General features: G+C 41.7%; 1 protein-coding gene across 1 annotated transcript; it reads left to right on the top strand.

The window, feature by feature from the left end:
* Window positions 1–323: 323 nt before the first annotated feature.
* Window positions 324–14,522, top strand: LOC147249051 (scavenger receptor cysteine-rich domain-containing group B protein). The gene is made up of 12 exons (XM_086226581.1): window positions 324–719; window positions 2,743–2,882; window positions 4,535–4,567; window positions 5,238–5,276; window positions 5,691–5,993; window positions 6,097–6,165; window positions 7,513–7,827; window positions 11,997–12,077; window positions 12,330–12,395; window positions 12,565–12,879; window positions 13,432–13,512; window positions 13,617–14,522. The coding sequence occupies exons 2-12, from the start codon at window positions 2,747–2,749 to the stop codon at window positions 13,931–13,933; spliced, it is 1,755 nt and encodes a 584-aa protein (XP_086082707.1). The 5' UTR covers window positions 324–719; window positions 2,743–2,746; the 3' UTR covers window positions 13,934–14,522.
* The last annotated feature ends 3,324 nt before the right edge of the window (window positions 14,523–17,846 follow it).

Raw genomic sequence — 17,846 nt, 5'->3', positions numbered from 1 at the left:
TGGGGTGTCAGTATTCAAGCAAACTACTCATTTAGTTCTGACCAAAAAAAGGGAGGAAGGGAGTTCAAAGCTGCACTTGAAGCTGAGATGATAATGTTGACTTTGAATTGTCTTTTCATCTCGCCGGTAACTTTCATTCACTGCCATTTCTTTATTAAATATTCAGAACCGTTTACAGTGATCAAACATGGTCATTTGAAAAACTTCATAGCCTCAGGGTCTCACAATCACGCACACACACACACACACACACACACATACAGAATCAAAGCTGTCTCCCTGTGCGAGTGTGTGTGCAGAGATGAGCAGGACTGCACCTTCTGTGAGCTGAAACTAGAGATGCAGGGGTAACCGTGAAGGTTTAGCTTTCACTGTCTTTGTTTTTGGCCCCACCTGCTTTTTTAAGCATAGACAGATACAGGGCATTAGAATATTAACATACAATGCAGTGGGATTTATTGTTTTACGTAATCTGTGACTCTGAAGCCCGGTACTTATAGTCATGCAGGGTTAAGGAGATGAAAGACCTGGATGAGAGCGTGTCCTGTCTTCTCTATTTCTACTCCAAGTTTCTGTGTAACTTGTGGAATTAAGCTGCTTGCTGAGCTCAGAGGATAATTTCTTTAAGGTTTTTTTTTTTCCTCTCCTACAAGATACGGGTTTATTTTTTTAATTTATTTATTTTTCAGTTTGGTTGAAGATACGTACTTTTACAAGAGGTATGTATTTTAAATACAATTTTCAGTATGTCTGTGTATTTAACAGGTATGAGTGTCTTTCTGTCACTGAAGTTCTTTTCTTTGTAACGGCACATTTGATTAAAACGATGGAAGGCTGACCGTCAGCCCCAGGTTTCTTTTTTTGGACATGTTACAAAAACGAAGATGACAACAAGGCATGCCGATTCTTGTGAGAATTACTTTCAAAGCTTCCAATATTCATAAATAATTAATTTTCGAGTAGTCTTATCCCTCATTAATGTACTATCATTATCATCCAGTTCTATAGCCGGTGCTAGGGTGACACTCACACGCTGACAAATGCAGATTCTCAGTTTAAACTGCGCTAAATTCACCCAGTTTAGGTGACTGACAGTCTTATTCATGGGTTTATCTGGCTGTATTTTTGTGAGGCCAAGATCTTTCAGCTATTTCTCAGCGCGGGGAATAGAAAAGGGAGGGGAAGCCAAGGCAACACAAAAGGCAACATTATTCCCCAGCGGATCTGCACTACATCCTACTATGAATGGAGTATTGAAAAACACAACATTGGGGACTAGATAATTTTTCATCCTCCATAACTGAACCATTTGTCCCACAGTTTCGAGTGGTTTGTTACGGTACAGTCTGCAAATGAGACAGCCGCGCTTCTTGAGTGTACCGCTGGCGTTAAATCTCCACCTCCCAATTGGAAACACAATCACTTCTCTGTGGGCTCTCCGTGCCTCACCTGAGACCTCAGGTTCAACACAGTCTGGACCTGGATTTAAAAAAAACAAACAAAAATAAAACAACAACAGTCCAGTATTGTGCTGCATTTGCCATGGGTTAAATTAACCTGAGCCGATGATAACTGTCTACACAGCTCAGTGGCTCAAGATGTTAACATTCACCCCTCCTCCTCTGCCTCCTGCCCTCCAAGGGAACAAGAGGCGTCCCCCCCCCCCCCCCCCCCCCGTGTCATCAGGTGCCGAAGCGTTTCGGATGGTTCTAGTGACAGATTGCAGGAAGCAGCGTTTAGGCCTGACGATGGGGACCACAGAAAGCAGAAATGTCTTTTTGTGCCCCCTGGGCCCGGAATGTCCACTATCTCCAGGGGCCAATATCAAATTCTACCCTCATCATCCCCTAATACACATTCCAGTGTAAGGTCAGGGGAATTCTCTGAGCAAAAAGACAAACAACCTGAGAAGCTGAGCCACACACTGCAGTTAATGACAACCTTCCTGTAAATAAGTGCCATGAGATGTGTTCCTTACAAGCAGATGTGAAATTTGAAAGTCAGACATAAATGCAAATACTGACAACCAGCGTCCCTGAATTAAACATACTTATTTTCTCGTGAAAATGCGTGTCAAAACGGGACACTTTTTGTTAGTTCGATCACATCATCACACTGTTATATATCTTACTGAAGCATTCATTGAGAAATTGTCCTTCATCCCACTTTCTCACTCACAAGAATGCGGGGTATTCAATGTCCGCCTGCAGTGCGCTACTATCTCTCTCTCTCAATAGTGAGTGATTGTCAGTGAATCACAATATTCTTTGTCGAAAGGAAATCCCCTTGTATATTGAAAACCACAACGCAGGTGTCCATCTGTAACACAACCCTGCTTCTCCAACCACAGCTGATGCCGATGCTAAATTCCTCTGCTATCACCTCTGCTGCATGACGGCCATTTTGTGCTAACAGCAGCATGGGTGCATTAGCTCGTATCATTTGCACCATTTGTTATGTGTTTTATGTTTTTAGTTGAAAATGTCTCTCATGAACACCACTTGCATGACCCCTGGAAACAACTTTGCTATCAACGCCTGTCCCGAATCTGCACTTAGACTAGCATCAATACCTACTGCAGCGCCTCAACTGCTGCAGGCACCATTAATGGAGAAACAATCCAATACTGTAATTAGTCCACACAGACCCAGGACAAGAGATAGTGATGGGTTTTTTTGGTGGTAGGTTTACTGCATCGAGAGTAACACTGTGCGTGTGTGTGTGTGTGTGTGTGTTTTGCAGGTGTATGGTCAGTCAGGCAGCCATGCGAGGCCAGCGTGTGGTTGAGAGTGAGTTCAGGTGCTGGAACCCGGCCGTCTGGCTCCTGGTGTCCCTGCTAGGGTCCCTCTTCTTGGTGTCCGTCAGTGTGCTGCTGCGACTCGGTGAGTGGAGACTTTGTGTTGAAAGGAGTTTTCAAAAGAAATGTTAGCTTCAAGACATAATTGTTAATGTGTAAAACACATACTACTCATTTAATCTCTTGGCTATCCCATGGTTACTTATCTAAAATCTTGGTCTGTAAGCATCATTAATAACACACAAATTACTTTGCAATAATGTTGATAAAACAATATATCAGAATATAAATCATATATTATGGCAGTAATAACTTGTGTGTTCAGTGCACCTTTGCAAAAATCCTTCCTATCAACTGGAATGGAAATTTTGAATGTAATTGCTTCAGCTCAGTTTGCCTGTTGAGCTATCATGATAATGTGATGTAATTAGATTACCCAAGTTGTACACAGCAAGTTTCAGCTTTAGTTTGAAATTTTAAGTAAACTATGTGGAGTATTGCAATATTTATGGTAACATATCGTTTGCAGTCCTTGCCAATACCCAGCCCTCGTACTTCACTACGTGCTTTTAACAAAATGGTTCTTGAGATGTGACTGAGCTTTCCAGGTGCCATGTTGGAGCTGACTGACTCAAGACATCCTCCTCAAAGCTGCCAGATGTCAATGTTACCCTTCATAAGGATATCGTTGCAAAAATTCTCTATATGTTTTAGAAGTAGAAGATACAGTATTTGGGATATGGTGCTTAGCATTAAAGCTGTTAAACTGATTTAATCGGCGCAAAAAGCTCAAAATTCATTTCCCACGTTTGCAATGATTGTAGAGGGAAAATGAAATGAGCCGTAGAGTTGAAGCGTAATTTGTGTCAACAATTCAAGTGTCAGATAGATGATTATCACTACAAGAAAAACACAATCTTACCAAGTCTATTTGTCGGATTTCTTTAAGTCAGCAAAATACTGTAAAATTCAAGCGAGGATCAATTCACATGTAGCATCTCAAAGGGGCTTTTTTTTTTAAGACAATATAATCTGACTTTAAGAATGTTAAATAAATTCTGCTCATCACAAGCCAAAAAACTCAACGTTTCAAGACTCCTATGGGATTCTTGAAATAGTTTTTTGTAGAGAATGTTAAACTTTCACAAAGAAGGTTTTTTTTCTACTTCAACTTTGACAAATATACTTGGAAAGCCCCTTTTTTTTTTTTGCAGCGTGAGCAAAGTAGAGGTGAGGAAACTGAAACTGACTCCCGAGATTTATCTAAAACTGCCAGACTCAAGACTTTAACTTCCAAAATTTCCCCCAACAGCGTTCCTTCGCTTTTCAAACAATTAAATAAAGGATTAGCATAATTGTTTTGGCGATTCCAACTATATTGAGTTTAAGTTTTGAAATGTTTTAAAAAAAAAAAAAATGCAGGTTCCAGGAGGACACTGAGAGAGAACGTAACACACGAGATGATTTCTTTTGTGTTAATGTTTCCTCACACTCGGAGCCCAGGCGTACCTGAGTGTTACCTGTTGATGAGGTCTTTTGTATCTACAGCCACTGCTTTTACCAGTCATAGCTGACAATAAGCCAAGCAGTTGAGAGCCAGGATTAATTCTACTCACAGGAGATTATGGATCAACTATATGCTGTATTCTGCATGATTCAATTGTGTTGACACGAGCTCATCACTTCAGTAATGTTACCAAATGTGTGTCATATTAACATGTTGTATTTTAATTGCAGGAGACATGAAAATAAGCAGACGGGCTTTACCCAGTAAGTAGTATTGAAGTTGCCACTTCGTAATATTCTGAGTCTCCTTACAACAACTGTACCCTATTAAGAAGGATGTAGTCTTCATGCGACACCATTAGCCCACATATGCATACCTGTGAAAAGAAAATACTTGTGTTTAGCATGTATCATGTGTAGGTGTCTATACGAAACAAGTAAGAGAAGCCTGTGAATCGACCTATATTTTGTGTTATGGTCGAAAACTCCCTGTCAATTCTTTAAGCGTTGTTGAAACCAAAGATGTTTGTCTGTAGGCGACTGAGAGTCATCTACATCCTCCAGCATGTCCTCACATTGCACCAGAACGCTCATGTCATACACTTAACCTACATAACGCAGTGGTGACACTTCTACATAGAAATGATCTTTTCTACTGTATTATTTATTTCGATGTTGCATGCTTTTGTGTTGGTCAACAGAATCTTGAACTGATGGAACAGGAACACATGTCTCTCACTGGGAGAGTGTGAGGTCTAAACAAGCCCCCTGTTATAGTTTCAGGCTGTGTCTTGTATTACAGGAAAATAGATATAGAGTACAGTAACCCTGGAAGGCCAAGATCCACCTTTCAGCAAATAATTTGACCATACTCTCTCTCTCTCTCTCTCTCTCTCTCTCTCTCACTCACTCTCCCGTATCTCCTCTCCATCAGCCAATGACGTGCAAACCCCAGTGAGGACGCACTACCAAGGTAAGAACAAGATACACAGCCCGTCCTCAGGCCTCCATCCAGCACATGCAATAGAAGCCTTGCGTCACTGAAAAAGAGTGCAGTAGGTAGATTAGCGCCTGAGGTTTTCTAAACAAGGTCACTCTCTCAGCTTTCTGTTTCCCAAAAGTCCTCAATAACGTATTTGCTGGGTCAGATCCTCCTGCAGCGAGGTTGCTGAAGGAGGATGGGAGTTCTGTGACCTGTTGTGTGACTTAAATTGGTAGGATTTCATATCCATTAACTGTTGTCATATCAGCAAGTCTGTTTGCTCCTCTCGAGTAACACAGGTTGACTCAATTCCTTAAAAAAAAAAAGAGTCCACATTTCAATAATCACAAGAAAAATCAAAAGAATGAAGAGACTCATAAATCTGGCTAACCTCTCTCCCGACAGTGCAACTGGTAAACGGACGTAACAGGTGTGAGGGTCGAGTTGAGGTGCGCTACAATGACACGTGGGGGACGGTGTGTGATGATGACTGGGACATGGTGGATGCCAAGGTAGTGTGTCGGCAGCTGGGCTGTGGTGTTGCTGTGGCGGTGGGCAGCAGCTCTCAGTTTGGACAAGGCTCAGGGCTCATCCTGCTGGACAATGTGGACTGCAAAGGGAGCGAGACGGACCTGAGTGAGTGCAGTAGTCTAGGTTGGGGCATCCACAACTGCTACCACTATGAGGACGTGGCTGTCACGTGCAGAGGTAAAGCTTATCTGTACTCCTGATTGTGAATCATCCCCTCATATAAAACTTCTGTCAGGAAAGAAAAAAATTATAACGCTGCTTCTTTTTCTTCTTCTGATAGAACTTTCAATGGTGGGGGCAAAAGCTTTAGGGGATTTCACCACACCGTCTCGCAAGAACGCAGGTTTTGGTAAGTACTTCTGGTTCTGTTTCTGTGAGTTTGTCATCTGCCAACAAGCCAATGGGGTTTTTGTATTTAAAGGAAAACACCAACTTTTTAGGAAACAACGCATGCCACTCTGATCAGGGTCAGACTTGAAGCTAGATACCGTTCTGAGGTCTGTGCTGCATTTGGGAGCTGAGACCCTCAAAGACCAGCTTACTGCTAGTTAGCTTAGCATAATGAATGTAGTGGATAGGAAGTATTAGCATACCTCTGTCACATCATCAGATCAGGTTCAAGATTGCAGTTTGTCTTGAAGTAATCCTTTAGTTTTTGTTCTGTTGCTACAAAAAAGCAAATCTCACATGAACGGCACATGATCATTTAAAAAGGAATATTAATGAATGCTTACCTCATCAACTCCAATTAATGAAACAAATAATAGACATTAGAGATGACGTGGGAGATTTCCTTAGCTCCTTGGCCTCAGATCATAAGACCCAGCCTTAAATGTACATTTAGGAAAACAAGTACAACGTAATATATCTGACAGCACTCTTCAGTGAGCAGAGCTGATAACATGAGTCAGGGTGATTTACATAAAGTTTTATGGAGAGATGTTACATTTGTTCTCCTCTGAGTTCATAATGGATGTGCACTTCTCATTTCAGCGCTCATATAAATGCAAATACAGATGTCTTGAATTCACAGGATGATAGCTCTCAGAAGTAGTTGATGATTACACTAGCCTAGCAACATTTATGCAGAAACATGGGAATGATGGCGCTAGTATGATTGATATCATTAATAAATTACCATATTTAAGAGAGTCTGTTAGTGGACATCAAAGGTTTTTCCGAAGCAGTCATATCTATACATCCCCAGGGGGATTTATAACACACCTCAAAGGTCTCCTGAATTCCAGGCCGGGGCTATTGTCTGCTGGGTTTTCCTTTGTTGTGGTTGCCCAGGTGTGTTTTTTCCCTTAACACCCAAGGGGGATCATGGGACACCAGAGAAGAATCCAGCTGAGTTTACACATGACGTGTCTATCTGATTGTCCAGTGGCTGTCATGAATCCCCTGTGGGGATGTAGCAAGGCCTCCTCCTTTCAGGTGAAGAGCATTTGTGAGGATGCTTATTGTCTCTGTAAAAGGTGTTTTTGTCAGGGACGAGGTGTTCAGTAACATCTGTGCTGAGCAGACTATCATATGTTCACCTTAACTCTTTTTTTCTCTGGAACTTCTGCATGTATGAGGCCCACACCCTCCTTTCTCTATCCCATTCCGTCTCTCTCATACATAACACATGTCAACACTAATATCTTTTATATCTGAAACTGTTTAGTATATTAGAGCTCCTGTGTCTTTTTAGGAGATGGCCCCATCCGCCTGGTGGGTGGGACGAACTCCTGTCAGGGCCGGGTGGAGGTCTTCTACCAGGGGAACTGGGGGACAGTGTGTGATGATGACTGGGACAGTAATGATGCTGAGGTGGTGTGCCAGCAGATAGGCTGTGGTCACGCGGTTTCAGCACACACCAACTCTTACTTTGGTTACGGCACCGGCTTGATCCTCCTGGACAATGTCAATTGCCATGGCAATGAGCAGCAGCTGTCCAAGTGCAACAGCCTGGGTTGGGGCAACCACAACTGTGGTCATCATGAGGACGCCGGGGTCACCTGCACCGGTACGTTGCTATTAGTCATGGAGAATGTAAATGCACAAGTATACCATTATACCATTAGATTATACAAGCACATAATCTAAAATTTACAACTGACGCTTATGATGATCTGTGTGGTCAAGTATTAACAGCAATCATTGTAATTTTAGAGGTACTTTTCTTTGGACTGTGTTTTTATTAAACATTGAAAGACACAATACAGAACATTCCTTGACAACATAACAGAATATATATGACATATATATTACATACATATATATATATATATATATATATGTGTGTGTGTGTATATATATATATATACACACACACACACACACACACATACACACACACACACACACACACACACACACATATATATAAATACATACACATACACATTTGGGCCCAGAAAGCTGAATAATAATAAATGAAAAGTAAATATATAAAGTCAAGACATTACAGCACAGTGTGGGGTTCCCCTCAGTTCGACAAGTAGCTTGCTGTAGGTAGCCACTTCCTCGCAATGACGTCAGACCTCAATTGCAATTGAGCAGTGAAAGCCTCCATTCCATCCATCTCCCTCAGCTTCTGTTTCCGCTGTGCAACTGTTGCTGTGAATTCGTCCACTTTATTGTCACCATTTTCCCAGCAGTCATGAACAGAATATGTAACAGGCACTTTTGGTCTCTGGTGTACATGTCTTTAGGAATTCGATCGGAAAGAAGCTGACTTGGGGTGAATAGTAAATCAATTCCCAGAACTTTATCTATCTCGCTCTTCACCCCTTCCAAAAAGGAACCGTCGTCTCAAAATATGTGCGATTGGTCGCCAACCATTGCAAATTTTCTCCAAAGTTATATTGCAGCTGAGTTATCTATGGATTTGGAAAGCACTGAAGGCGTCTTAAAGAACCTCGTCTTCATCTTCCATTGTAACTCCTTCCACATGTTACTATAAATACCCTTAGTGCACATTGTTTCCCTCTCTCTGTTCTCAATTATTATATTTAACTTAAGCTCCCATTTACTTTTGATATAAAAAGTATTGTCTGGTGTGTCGAGTAACAGATTTCTGTATATATAAAGGAAATGTGCTTTTTGTTGGGCAGCTGATGTTTAATCATATTAATAAAATAGGATTCTATGTTTGTTGGAGCATTTTTAATTCAAATCTTTATGGTTTGTGATGTAATGCCTGATCTGAAAATACCATAACATCTTAGATCGGGGTAAAGAGAATTTGTCTTAGAGATATGAGAATGGTTGTAAACATTGCCACAGAGCAACCTTAGGTCTCTGCCTGCCCACCTCTTAAAAGTGATATCCATTGTTGGGGGGGGGGGGGGGGGGGGCACGTGTATCAAACACGTCACCATTTTTCTCAGTAAATATATTTCTGAAGGTGCTACTGGCATGAAATTTTCACCAGATGTAGGTAACAACCCATACAACCCACACATGCAGAGAAATCAAACTCCCGTGTCCATAAATTAAGTTCTTTGTTAAAAAAATGGGATGACACAGGTAAAAAATATTAAGCACATGAAGAAATGGAGGTGCTAAATCTATCAGTAATTAGGAAGCAATCCTGCTCCTTGTCGGTGCAAATTAATGTCAGCTGGTTCAGTTCCAACTGATGGCCTGTAAAAAGGTGTCTCATTGCCAAGGTGTCCCACAAGACAAATCTCATGATGGGTACTGTAAATGCAAAGTGCTCCCGCAAAACCTTCGCAACCTTACTGTTGCAAAACCTACTGATGGCATTGGTTACGTAGGATTTCTAAACTTCCGAGTGTTCCAGTGAGCACTGTTGGGGCCGTAATCCAGAAGTGGAAACATCATTTCACCATAAACCGGCCACGACCAGGTGCTCCTCACAAGATTTCTGACAAGGGAGTTAAAGGAATTATCAAAAGAATTGCCTAAGAGCCAAGGACCACTTGTGGAGAGCTTCAGAAATACCTGGAATTAGCGGGTACAATTGTTTCAAAGAAAATAAGAAGTAACGTTGTCAGCAGCCATGGCCTGTACGCACGCTCACCACACAAGACTCCATTACTGAAGAAAAAAACATGTTGAAGCTTGTTTAGTTTGCTGCACAACATTTAGACAAGCCAGTGAAATCCTGGGAGGATACAGTCTGGTCAGATGAGACCAAAAATGAACTCTTTGGATACCAAAATTGAACTCTTTGGATGCCATGATACACACCATGTTTGGAGGTCCAATGGCACTGCACATCACCCCAAAAACACTGTACCAACAGTGACGTCTGGAGGTGGGACCATCAGGGTGCGGGGCTGTTTTTCAGCATAAGGCACTGGCAAACTTGTAATTAATTGAAGGAAGGATGAATGGAAAAATGTACCGAGACATTCTTGATACAAATGCTGCCACCTACCTGGATGATGAAGATGAAACGAGGGTGGACATTTCTGAAAGAAAATGATCCCAAACACACATCCAAGGAAACTCTCACACAGAGAAAGCAGATAAAGCTGATACAAAGGCCCAGCAAATCACCTGACTTGAACACAAAAGAAAACCTATTGAAAGAACTAAAGATCAGAATTCATAGAAGAGGCCCGCAGAACCTTAAAGATTTGGAGACTGTTTCTGTGGAAGAATGGAACAAAATCTCACCTGAGCCATGCATGCAGCGAGTTTCTCCATACAGGAGACGTGTTGAAGCTCTCATTACCAATACAAAGTACAAACTTAACTGATGAGCTTCAAAGTTTTGATTTCTTTGCATGTGTGTGTCTCATGGGTTGTTACTGACATCTGGTGAAAAGTTCTTGTCAACAGCGCCTTTAGAAATATATTTACGAAGAAAAATGGTGATGTTTGAAACTTATGTTACCCGCTGTACGTCACATAAGGATGAGAAAGAGTTAGCTATTTTCCTGTGTTTGGTTGTTGACCAATGAGCACGAGCAAGCTGATTCTGGGATGCACTGCAGGCAGCTTCATGTTTTGTGGCTTCAGTGATCAGCCACACTGAGAGGCAGTGTGTTCTAGGAATCCTGATACTAAAAGTAGAGTTGAGCTGTGTCAGTACCACATGGTGAGAAGAGGCTCAAGTAAAAAAAGCAAGTGTATATAATGAATTAAACTACAACCACTCATACAGGAAAAAATTGCTACTTTATGCAATATACTGTAAGTAATAACATTTCCATGATTCCCAAACTGAAATACATGTGCGTCAGTGGGTGCACCAATTTTTTTGGAAGTATTCTGGATAAATATGACAACTAACATCTTGTCAGAGGGTTGGCCATCTGCAGTGGTAGTGTGGAACACAGAAGGAGGTTATCTACACAAGCAGGTGCTTCATTTGAACTCCTGATTTTCAATTAATTATGCATTTGAAGTACCTGATATTACCAGTTTTGACCATGTATACTTTGATTGACTATTTTGATAGACTAACGGCTCCTGCCCACCTAGAATCCCTCATCCAGGTCTACGCTCCCTCTTGCCCGCTACGCTCTGCCTGTGAGAGACGACTGGTCCTCCCAACCCAGCATGGCTCTGAATCTCTAGCTAGACTCTTTCTGTTCTCAAATGGTGGAATGAACTGCCCAACTCCATAAGATTTGCAGAGTCCCTCTCTGCTTTTTGAGAGATTTGAAGATTCAGCTGTTCAGGGAACACCTAGGCACTTAAATCTGACCCTTGTCCTCTTTGTCCTCAGGGGAAGAGGGAGTCAGACGGTTTAAGATCCATCTCTTAGTGAATACTTAGCACTGACAATGTTGAATATTGGATGTGTTGAATGTTGAAAGATATTGTTGATGTTGAATTATTGGTTGTGGTGTGTTGGTGTTAAATTATATTAAGAAAACAAAACAAAACTGGCACTTCTTCTGCTACTAGATGGCAGCACCTGTGGCCAATCAGACTTGAAGCACTTTCTCGTACTGATGAAGGCTTCCCTCCAGTCTAAATTCTTGCTTGTGTTTTACGTCTTTGGACTTGGATTAAAGCGTCTTCTAAATGAAATTGTAGAATTGTAAAGACGACTTCCACCTCTGGGTAAAATACTGGTATTCAAATAATGGAGCTCAAATTGTGTTTTTTTCTAGCAGGTCAAGTAGCAAAAAGGAGGTGAGAATGAATGAGTTCAGTTAAGTATCAGTATTGCAGCTACACCAAACTTATAAAATGTATTCTCCTCCCCAGGTTCAGGATCCAGTACAGCGCCTCCTGTCAACACCCCCACTGGTAGCCCAAGGTTACTCTGGTCAACCCAGAATAGTGCAGGTATATTATCTAAATATATCTTGATGGGTTATCAGGCTTCGCCTCACTTGAAAAATACATCTGCACTTGTGTCAAAGGACCAACAGGGGGAGCCATTTCTCCCCAGTTGTGTCACACTACAGAACATGGTGGTGAAAGCACACAGCAGATCACCCGGCATGATGTCAGTATATTGCTGTCAATATAAAATTATTTGGTGTAATGTAAAAAGTCATAATAAGTTACTTTTTTTCATGTTCCATTTTCTTCCAGTGACAAATGAGGAGGTTACAGTCACTGAAATCACAACAGCTGTCAGCACTACTGCCCAGACTAAAGGTAACAAAATCTCAGTAAACACAAGCAGAGTAGATCCTAATGTAAAGGCAGCATTACCCTGAACTCTGCTCATCACGCTGTAGCTGTACATGCCACTGTCAAATAGATTCAATGAGAATACACAGTTTTATTCCTGCAATGATGAATGTTTGTATTTGTCCTTGTGCAGGTAGGCCAGCTATTCGTGTTGTGAACGGAAACAGCAGCTGCCAGGGTCGAGTAGAGGTCCTCTACAAAAATGCTTGGGGGACGGTGTGTGACGATGACTGGGACATGCCCAATGCCAACGTGGTGTGTAGGCAGCTTGGTTGCGGTATGGCTATCGCTGCCAAGTCTCAGGCCTACTTCGGCTATGGATCAGGTCCGGTCCTGCTTGACAATGTGGAATGCAATGGAAATGAACCTGAACTGTCCCAGTGCTCCCACCTGGGCTGGGGTCAGCACAACTGTGGCCATCACGAGGATGCTGGAGTTATCTGTGCACGTAAGAACTGACTGGACTTCTCTGACATCATGCAGGGCATATACAGACTACAACATGTGTCATGCACAATATTGTGTAAAGGGGATAAGTCATCGCCTCCATTGAAAGCTCCTACTTCCTGTTTATCCAGTCATCTGTGCCCACCCTGCTGAGCTGTTCTATTGCAATGTATGACGGCAGAGCTCAGAGGAGCCAGAGAACATGAAAAATACAGTGGATGAGTCAAGGCTTATCAACATCCCTACTTGCCTGCCGGCAAAATTTCTTTCTCCAGTCTTTTTTCATTGTATTCCCTTAGCTTATAGCTAAGATGTCTTTAATGAAATATGGTCACATGCTTGATATCTGAGGCGTTTTATCACTGGTGTTGCACAGGATGTAAGAAATTAGACCTTGCAAAGGGGACATATGATATGCATGATAATGGGGACTATTAGTGGTATTAATATTTTCTGTTCCCAGTATGACCTGAAAAGTGCAGGATTGAGGCAGAGAGGTTTGCTAAGGTTTTTGTGCAGAACATCACTGTTGGTTTTTTTCTGTTTCCCTCAGCGTTTCCACCCTTCAATGTGTTTGCACGTGACTTTGGAGTAACACAGATGATACCCACCACCACCACACCCCCTGCTGACGGTAGGTCCCGGAATACACAAGAACACCAGTTCATGTTTTCCTCCTGTCTGGCTGTCGAAGCAGCTGAGCTGTGATGGTTTTAAGACTCCATCTTGTCTATGTAGGGTCAGTGAGACTAGTGGGTGGTCAGCACCACTGTGAAGGTCGTGTGGAGATGTACTTAAATTCTGGATGGGGCACCGTATGTGATGACGCCTGGGACCTCCCTGACGCCCAGGTGGTGTGCCGTCAGCTCGGCTGCGGGGACGCCATGGCAGCTCGGGGGGAGGCTTTTTTCGGGCCTGGCATGGGAACAATCCTGCTGGACAATCTCAAGTGCAGCGGCACCGAGCCCTCCCTGCAGCTCTGTTCACATATATCCTGGAATGTGCACAACTGTGACCACTCTGAAGATGCTGGCGTCACCTGCTCACTGTCGTGATTTCAGAAGAGCCACACCTCCATCAGATGGTGGGAGTGTACCATCCTAGGACTTGTATACACTATGTAAATAACAGCTTTCACTTTGCTGAAGGAATATTCCACCAACAACAACATACCAAATAATATGACAATATATGATGACATACTAAAGCTATCTATGCCTATTAAGCACTTTATAAGTAACTAAATTATATAAATGAAAATTTACGTTTTTTTTGTTTGGTAAAGGGAAATCAAAGCTGCCTGTGTTCTGCATAAAATATGTGAATACTGATGACATTCCTTCCAGATGTATGTTCCAAGAAGTTTATCAGTTTTACCATCATGTGGATGAAATTAGTAATTTTTTTTTACCCTAAACATCCCAATTTGAAAATGTATGGAATGAAATGAACAGAAAGAGAAATAGGTTTTTTTAAAAAAAAAGATTTATAGTACAAAGCACAATAATGCAAGAATACCAGCCACAAATAAATGTGTTATAACTTGTGAATAGGCTATATGCTCTTTCCGTTATGTGGTAAGCATCTTGCCTTTTGAAAACTGTCATATAAATAAATGTAACTTGTAATCATTTATATGTGACCAATAAATGTGCCTATTTTTCAGTATATATTATATTTTTATGCCTGTAAGATGAAAGCTGAGGGCAAGACCCTTTATAATTTCGGGTTGACGTACATTCATATCGATAAATGCAAAACAAGTATGTCCCATTGTAGTTGATGCCTTATCTCAGGAATGTTCATTGGGACTGAAGGATGAACTGAAAATTCTCGAATTCTCCAATTTCATTTGGCAGACGCTATTGTCCAAAGCAACGTACAACACAAGCAAGAATTTAGACTGGAGGGAAAGCCTTCGTAAGTATGACGAAGTGCTTCAAGTTTGATTGGCCACAGGTGCTGCCATCTAGTGGAAGAAGTGCCAGTATTTTTCTTTTTTCTTAATATAATTTCACCACAAATGACCACAACCTTAATTCAACATCAACAATATCTTTCAACATTCAACACATCCAATATTCAACATTGTCAGTGCTAAGTATTCACTAAGAGCTGGATCTTAAACCGTCTGACTTTCTCTATTCCTGAGGACAAGGGTCAGATTTAAGTGCCTAGGTGTTCCCTGAACAGTTGAATCTTCAAATCTCTCTTAAAAGTAGAGAGGGACTCTGCAAATCTTATGGAGTTGGGTAGTTCATTCCACCATTTGAGAACAACAGAGGAGAAGAGTCTAGCTAGAGATTCAGAGCCATGCTGGGCTGGGAGGACCAGCCGTCTCTCACAGGCAGAGCGTAGCGGGCAAGAAGGAGTGTAGACCTGGATGAGGGATTCCGAGTAGGCAGGAGCCGTTCTTGTCACCGTTTTGTAAGCCAGAAGAAGAGCTTTGAATTTGATATGGGCTGCCACTGGAAGCCGGTGAAGAGACATTAACAGCAGGGCTGGGTGACGTGCAGTTTTGGGCAAGTCAAAGACCAGATGTGCCGCTGCATTCTGGATCATCTAGAGGTTTAAATGTACATGCATGCAATGTACCTGCTAAGGGAGAGTAGCAGAAGTCAATGCACAAAATCACAAGCCAGAGGCTGTGTGGCCTGCTGTATGTCAGGTAGGGTCTGATCCTCCTGATGTTATAGAGAGCATATCAACGAGACCGAGCAATTGAGGCTACATGTGCCCCTAAAGGTCAGCTGGCCATCAATCATGACACACAGATTTCTAGCATAGTTTGTGGGCATGAGGTGATTTGACTCGAGCAGAACACTGATCTGTGTTTGAACAGAGGGACACGCCGGAAAGACAATAAGCTCAGTTTTGGACAGATTTAGTAGGAAGTGGTGTTCCTTCATCCATGCGAAGATATCAGCCGGACACGCTGATATCTGTGTCTTCAGGCGGAAAATACAGGAAAAGCTGAGTGTCGTCAGCATAGCAGTGGTAGGAGAAGCCATGTGAGCGGATAAGGAGAAGAGTAGGGGACCAAGCTCTGACCCCTGGGGTACCCCTGTCAATAAGCCATGTGATTCATACACTTCTCCCTGCCATGACACTGAAGGATCTACCTATGAGGTAGGACTTGAACCACAACAGGACAGATCCTGAGATGCTGAGTTCAGAGAGTGGGGAGAGGAGAACTTGATGGTTTAGAGTATCAAAGGGAACAGAAGGTCCAGCAGCAGTAGGACAGAGGACTGACCAGCAGCTCTAGCCAGTCGCAGTGTATGTGACTGACAGGAGTGCAGTTTCAGTGGTGTGGTCACACCTAAAGCCAGATTGATCAGAGTCAATCAGGTTGTTCTTCTAAAGATATTCACCTCATATATACAGATATATGTTCCAGTTTTGTTCAGGCAATATCAGGAATGCGTTGAGGAATTTTCTCCAAATTTGGCATGAATGTCAACTGGGACTTAAGGATGAACAAAGATTATTTAGGTGGTCAAATGCATTATTTCTAGTGGGTCTAAAACCAAAAACAGTTCAATTAATTTGCTTTTGTCATCAGCCACGACATATTAATCACTGGATTTGACGTTACATTGACTGTTAAATAATTTTAAGTGGGCAAGAATCTGTGAGAAAGCTGACTACAAATAAAACAGCTAACAAGGAGTTCTGAAACTAGTTCATCTCATTTCCTGCCATTAGCCATAAGCCATTTGTAACTAATACCAAGCTATTAGTTAAGCTAACAGCTGAAACAGCTTTTATGGGTCTATGAAAACAACTACGCTATTTAGGCTTAACAGTGAATAAATTGTGTGATGACGATATGCTAACTGACTGCACCTAAAGAGGGCAATAGTGACCAAAGTCTTGACAGAGCCTAAGTCATGTCTGCTACACGGCAAACTACAGTTACCAACCACTGGCTAATGTTAGCTACAGTAATTTACAAGGAAGGCATTAGCAGCAAAAGTGAATGGTTATCATCTCAACTGAGAGAAAATCTGTACATTTACCTAGTCTCCTTCTAAACTGTGATTATTCTATGTAATAAATTATCAATGTTGGCTTTATGTTAACTTAGCCTAACATAATTCTGATTATAGGCACTGTTTAGATTAAGAATGTCTTGATTTTAGTTATGATGACACAAGCCTTATAGATCTTTAGAAATTGAATTAGCATTTCTGTAAATCATAAATGTGTTACGCATATCTGCACACCTTTAATGAATGCCGTTAACAGAACAAATGGAGCTGAAATAGCCTCCTCTTGTCTGCCTGGCTCAGCAGCAAACAGAGAGCTCATCAAGTTCAGAAACGTCCAGAGTCTACAGGGACCAGGAAACAGAACAGCCTGTATCAGAGGGCGTGTTTGTATTTGGTGACTCAGGACAAAATGAATCAGCATTATCAGTGTTGATAGCCTACCCCCAACAAAAACTACTATCCCTATAAGCTACTACTACTACAATCTCTACTAGCACCAGGATTATGGTATATTCAAGTTTACAAGATAACAGTTTCACAAACAACTTATTTCGTTTGAGAATAACGGATATATTCTTAAAAAAATATAATAATACTGAGATTTATGGAATAGGATGCAAGATGTTTTGTTAAATTGTAAACCTTTAACTTTTAGGTGATGGTTTACTGTTCTTGTCTTCTGCCAAGCTGCAGTGGCAGTAAATATATTCAAGCGAGTATATGCCAGTAAGTATATGGACTGCAGTGCAGTCAGAGGTGTGTCTTTTCTTTATTAACAACTGTTCAGACACCAGTATACAGAGTTTCTGTAATTTGAACAGATTCACAGGAACCTAATCAGGGTTTGTGTGTATTCACTTATCCTCATGGACCTGCTCTCTGGATCCAGAGCCATCATGAGGCTTTCTCAGCAGCTTTAGAGGTTTCCATGGCCTTCCAGCACTGAATAAAACAGCTGATGGTCAGATATAGA

Source organism: Aulostomus chinensis, chromosome 15, assembly GCF_037954235.1.
Source record: "Aulostomus chinensis isolate RoL2024-O1b breed Wild chromosome 15, RoL_Achi_v1.0, whole genome shotgun sequence".
Taxonomy (NCBI): Eukaryota; Metazoa; Chordata; class Actinopteri; order Syngnathiformes; family Aulostomidae; genus Aulostomus; species Aulostomus chinensis.
The sequence above is the reverse complement of the archived record's forward strand: the minus strand, read 5'-3'. Positions and strand labels throughout refer to the sequence as shown.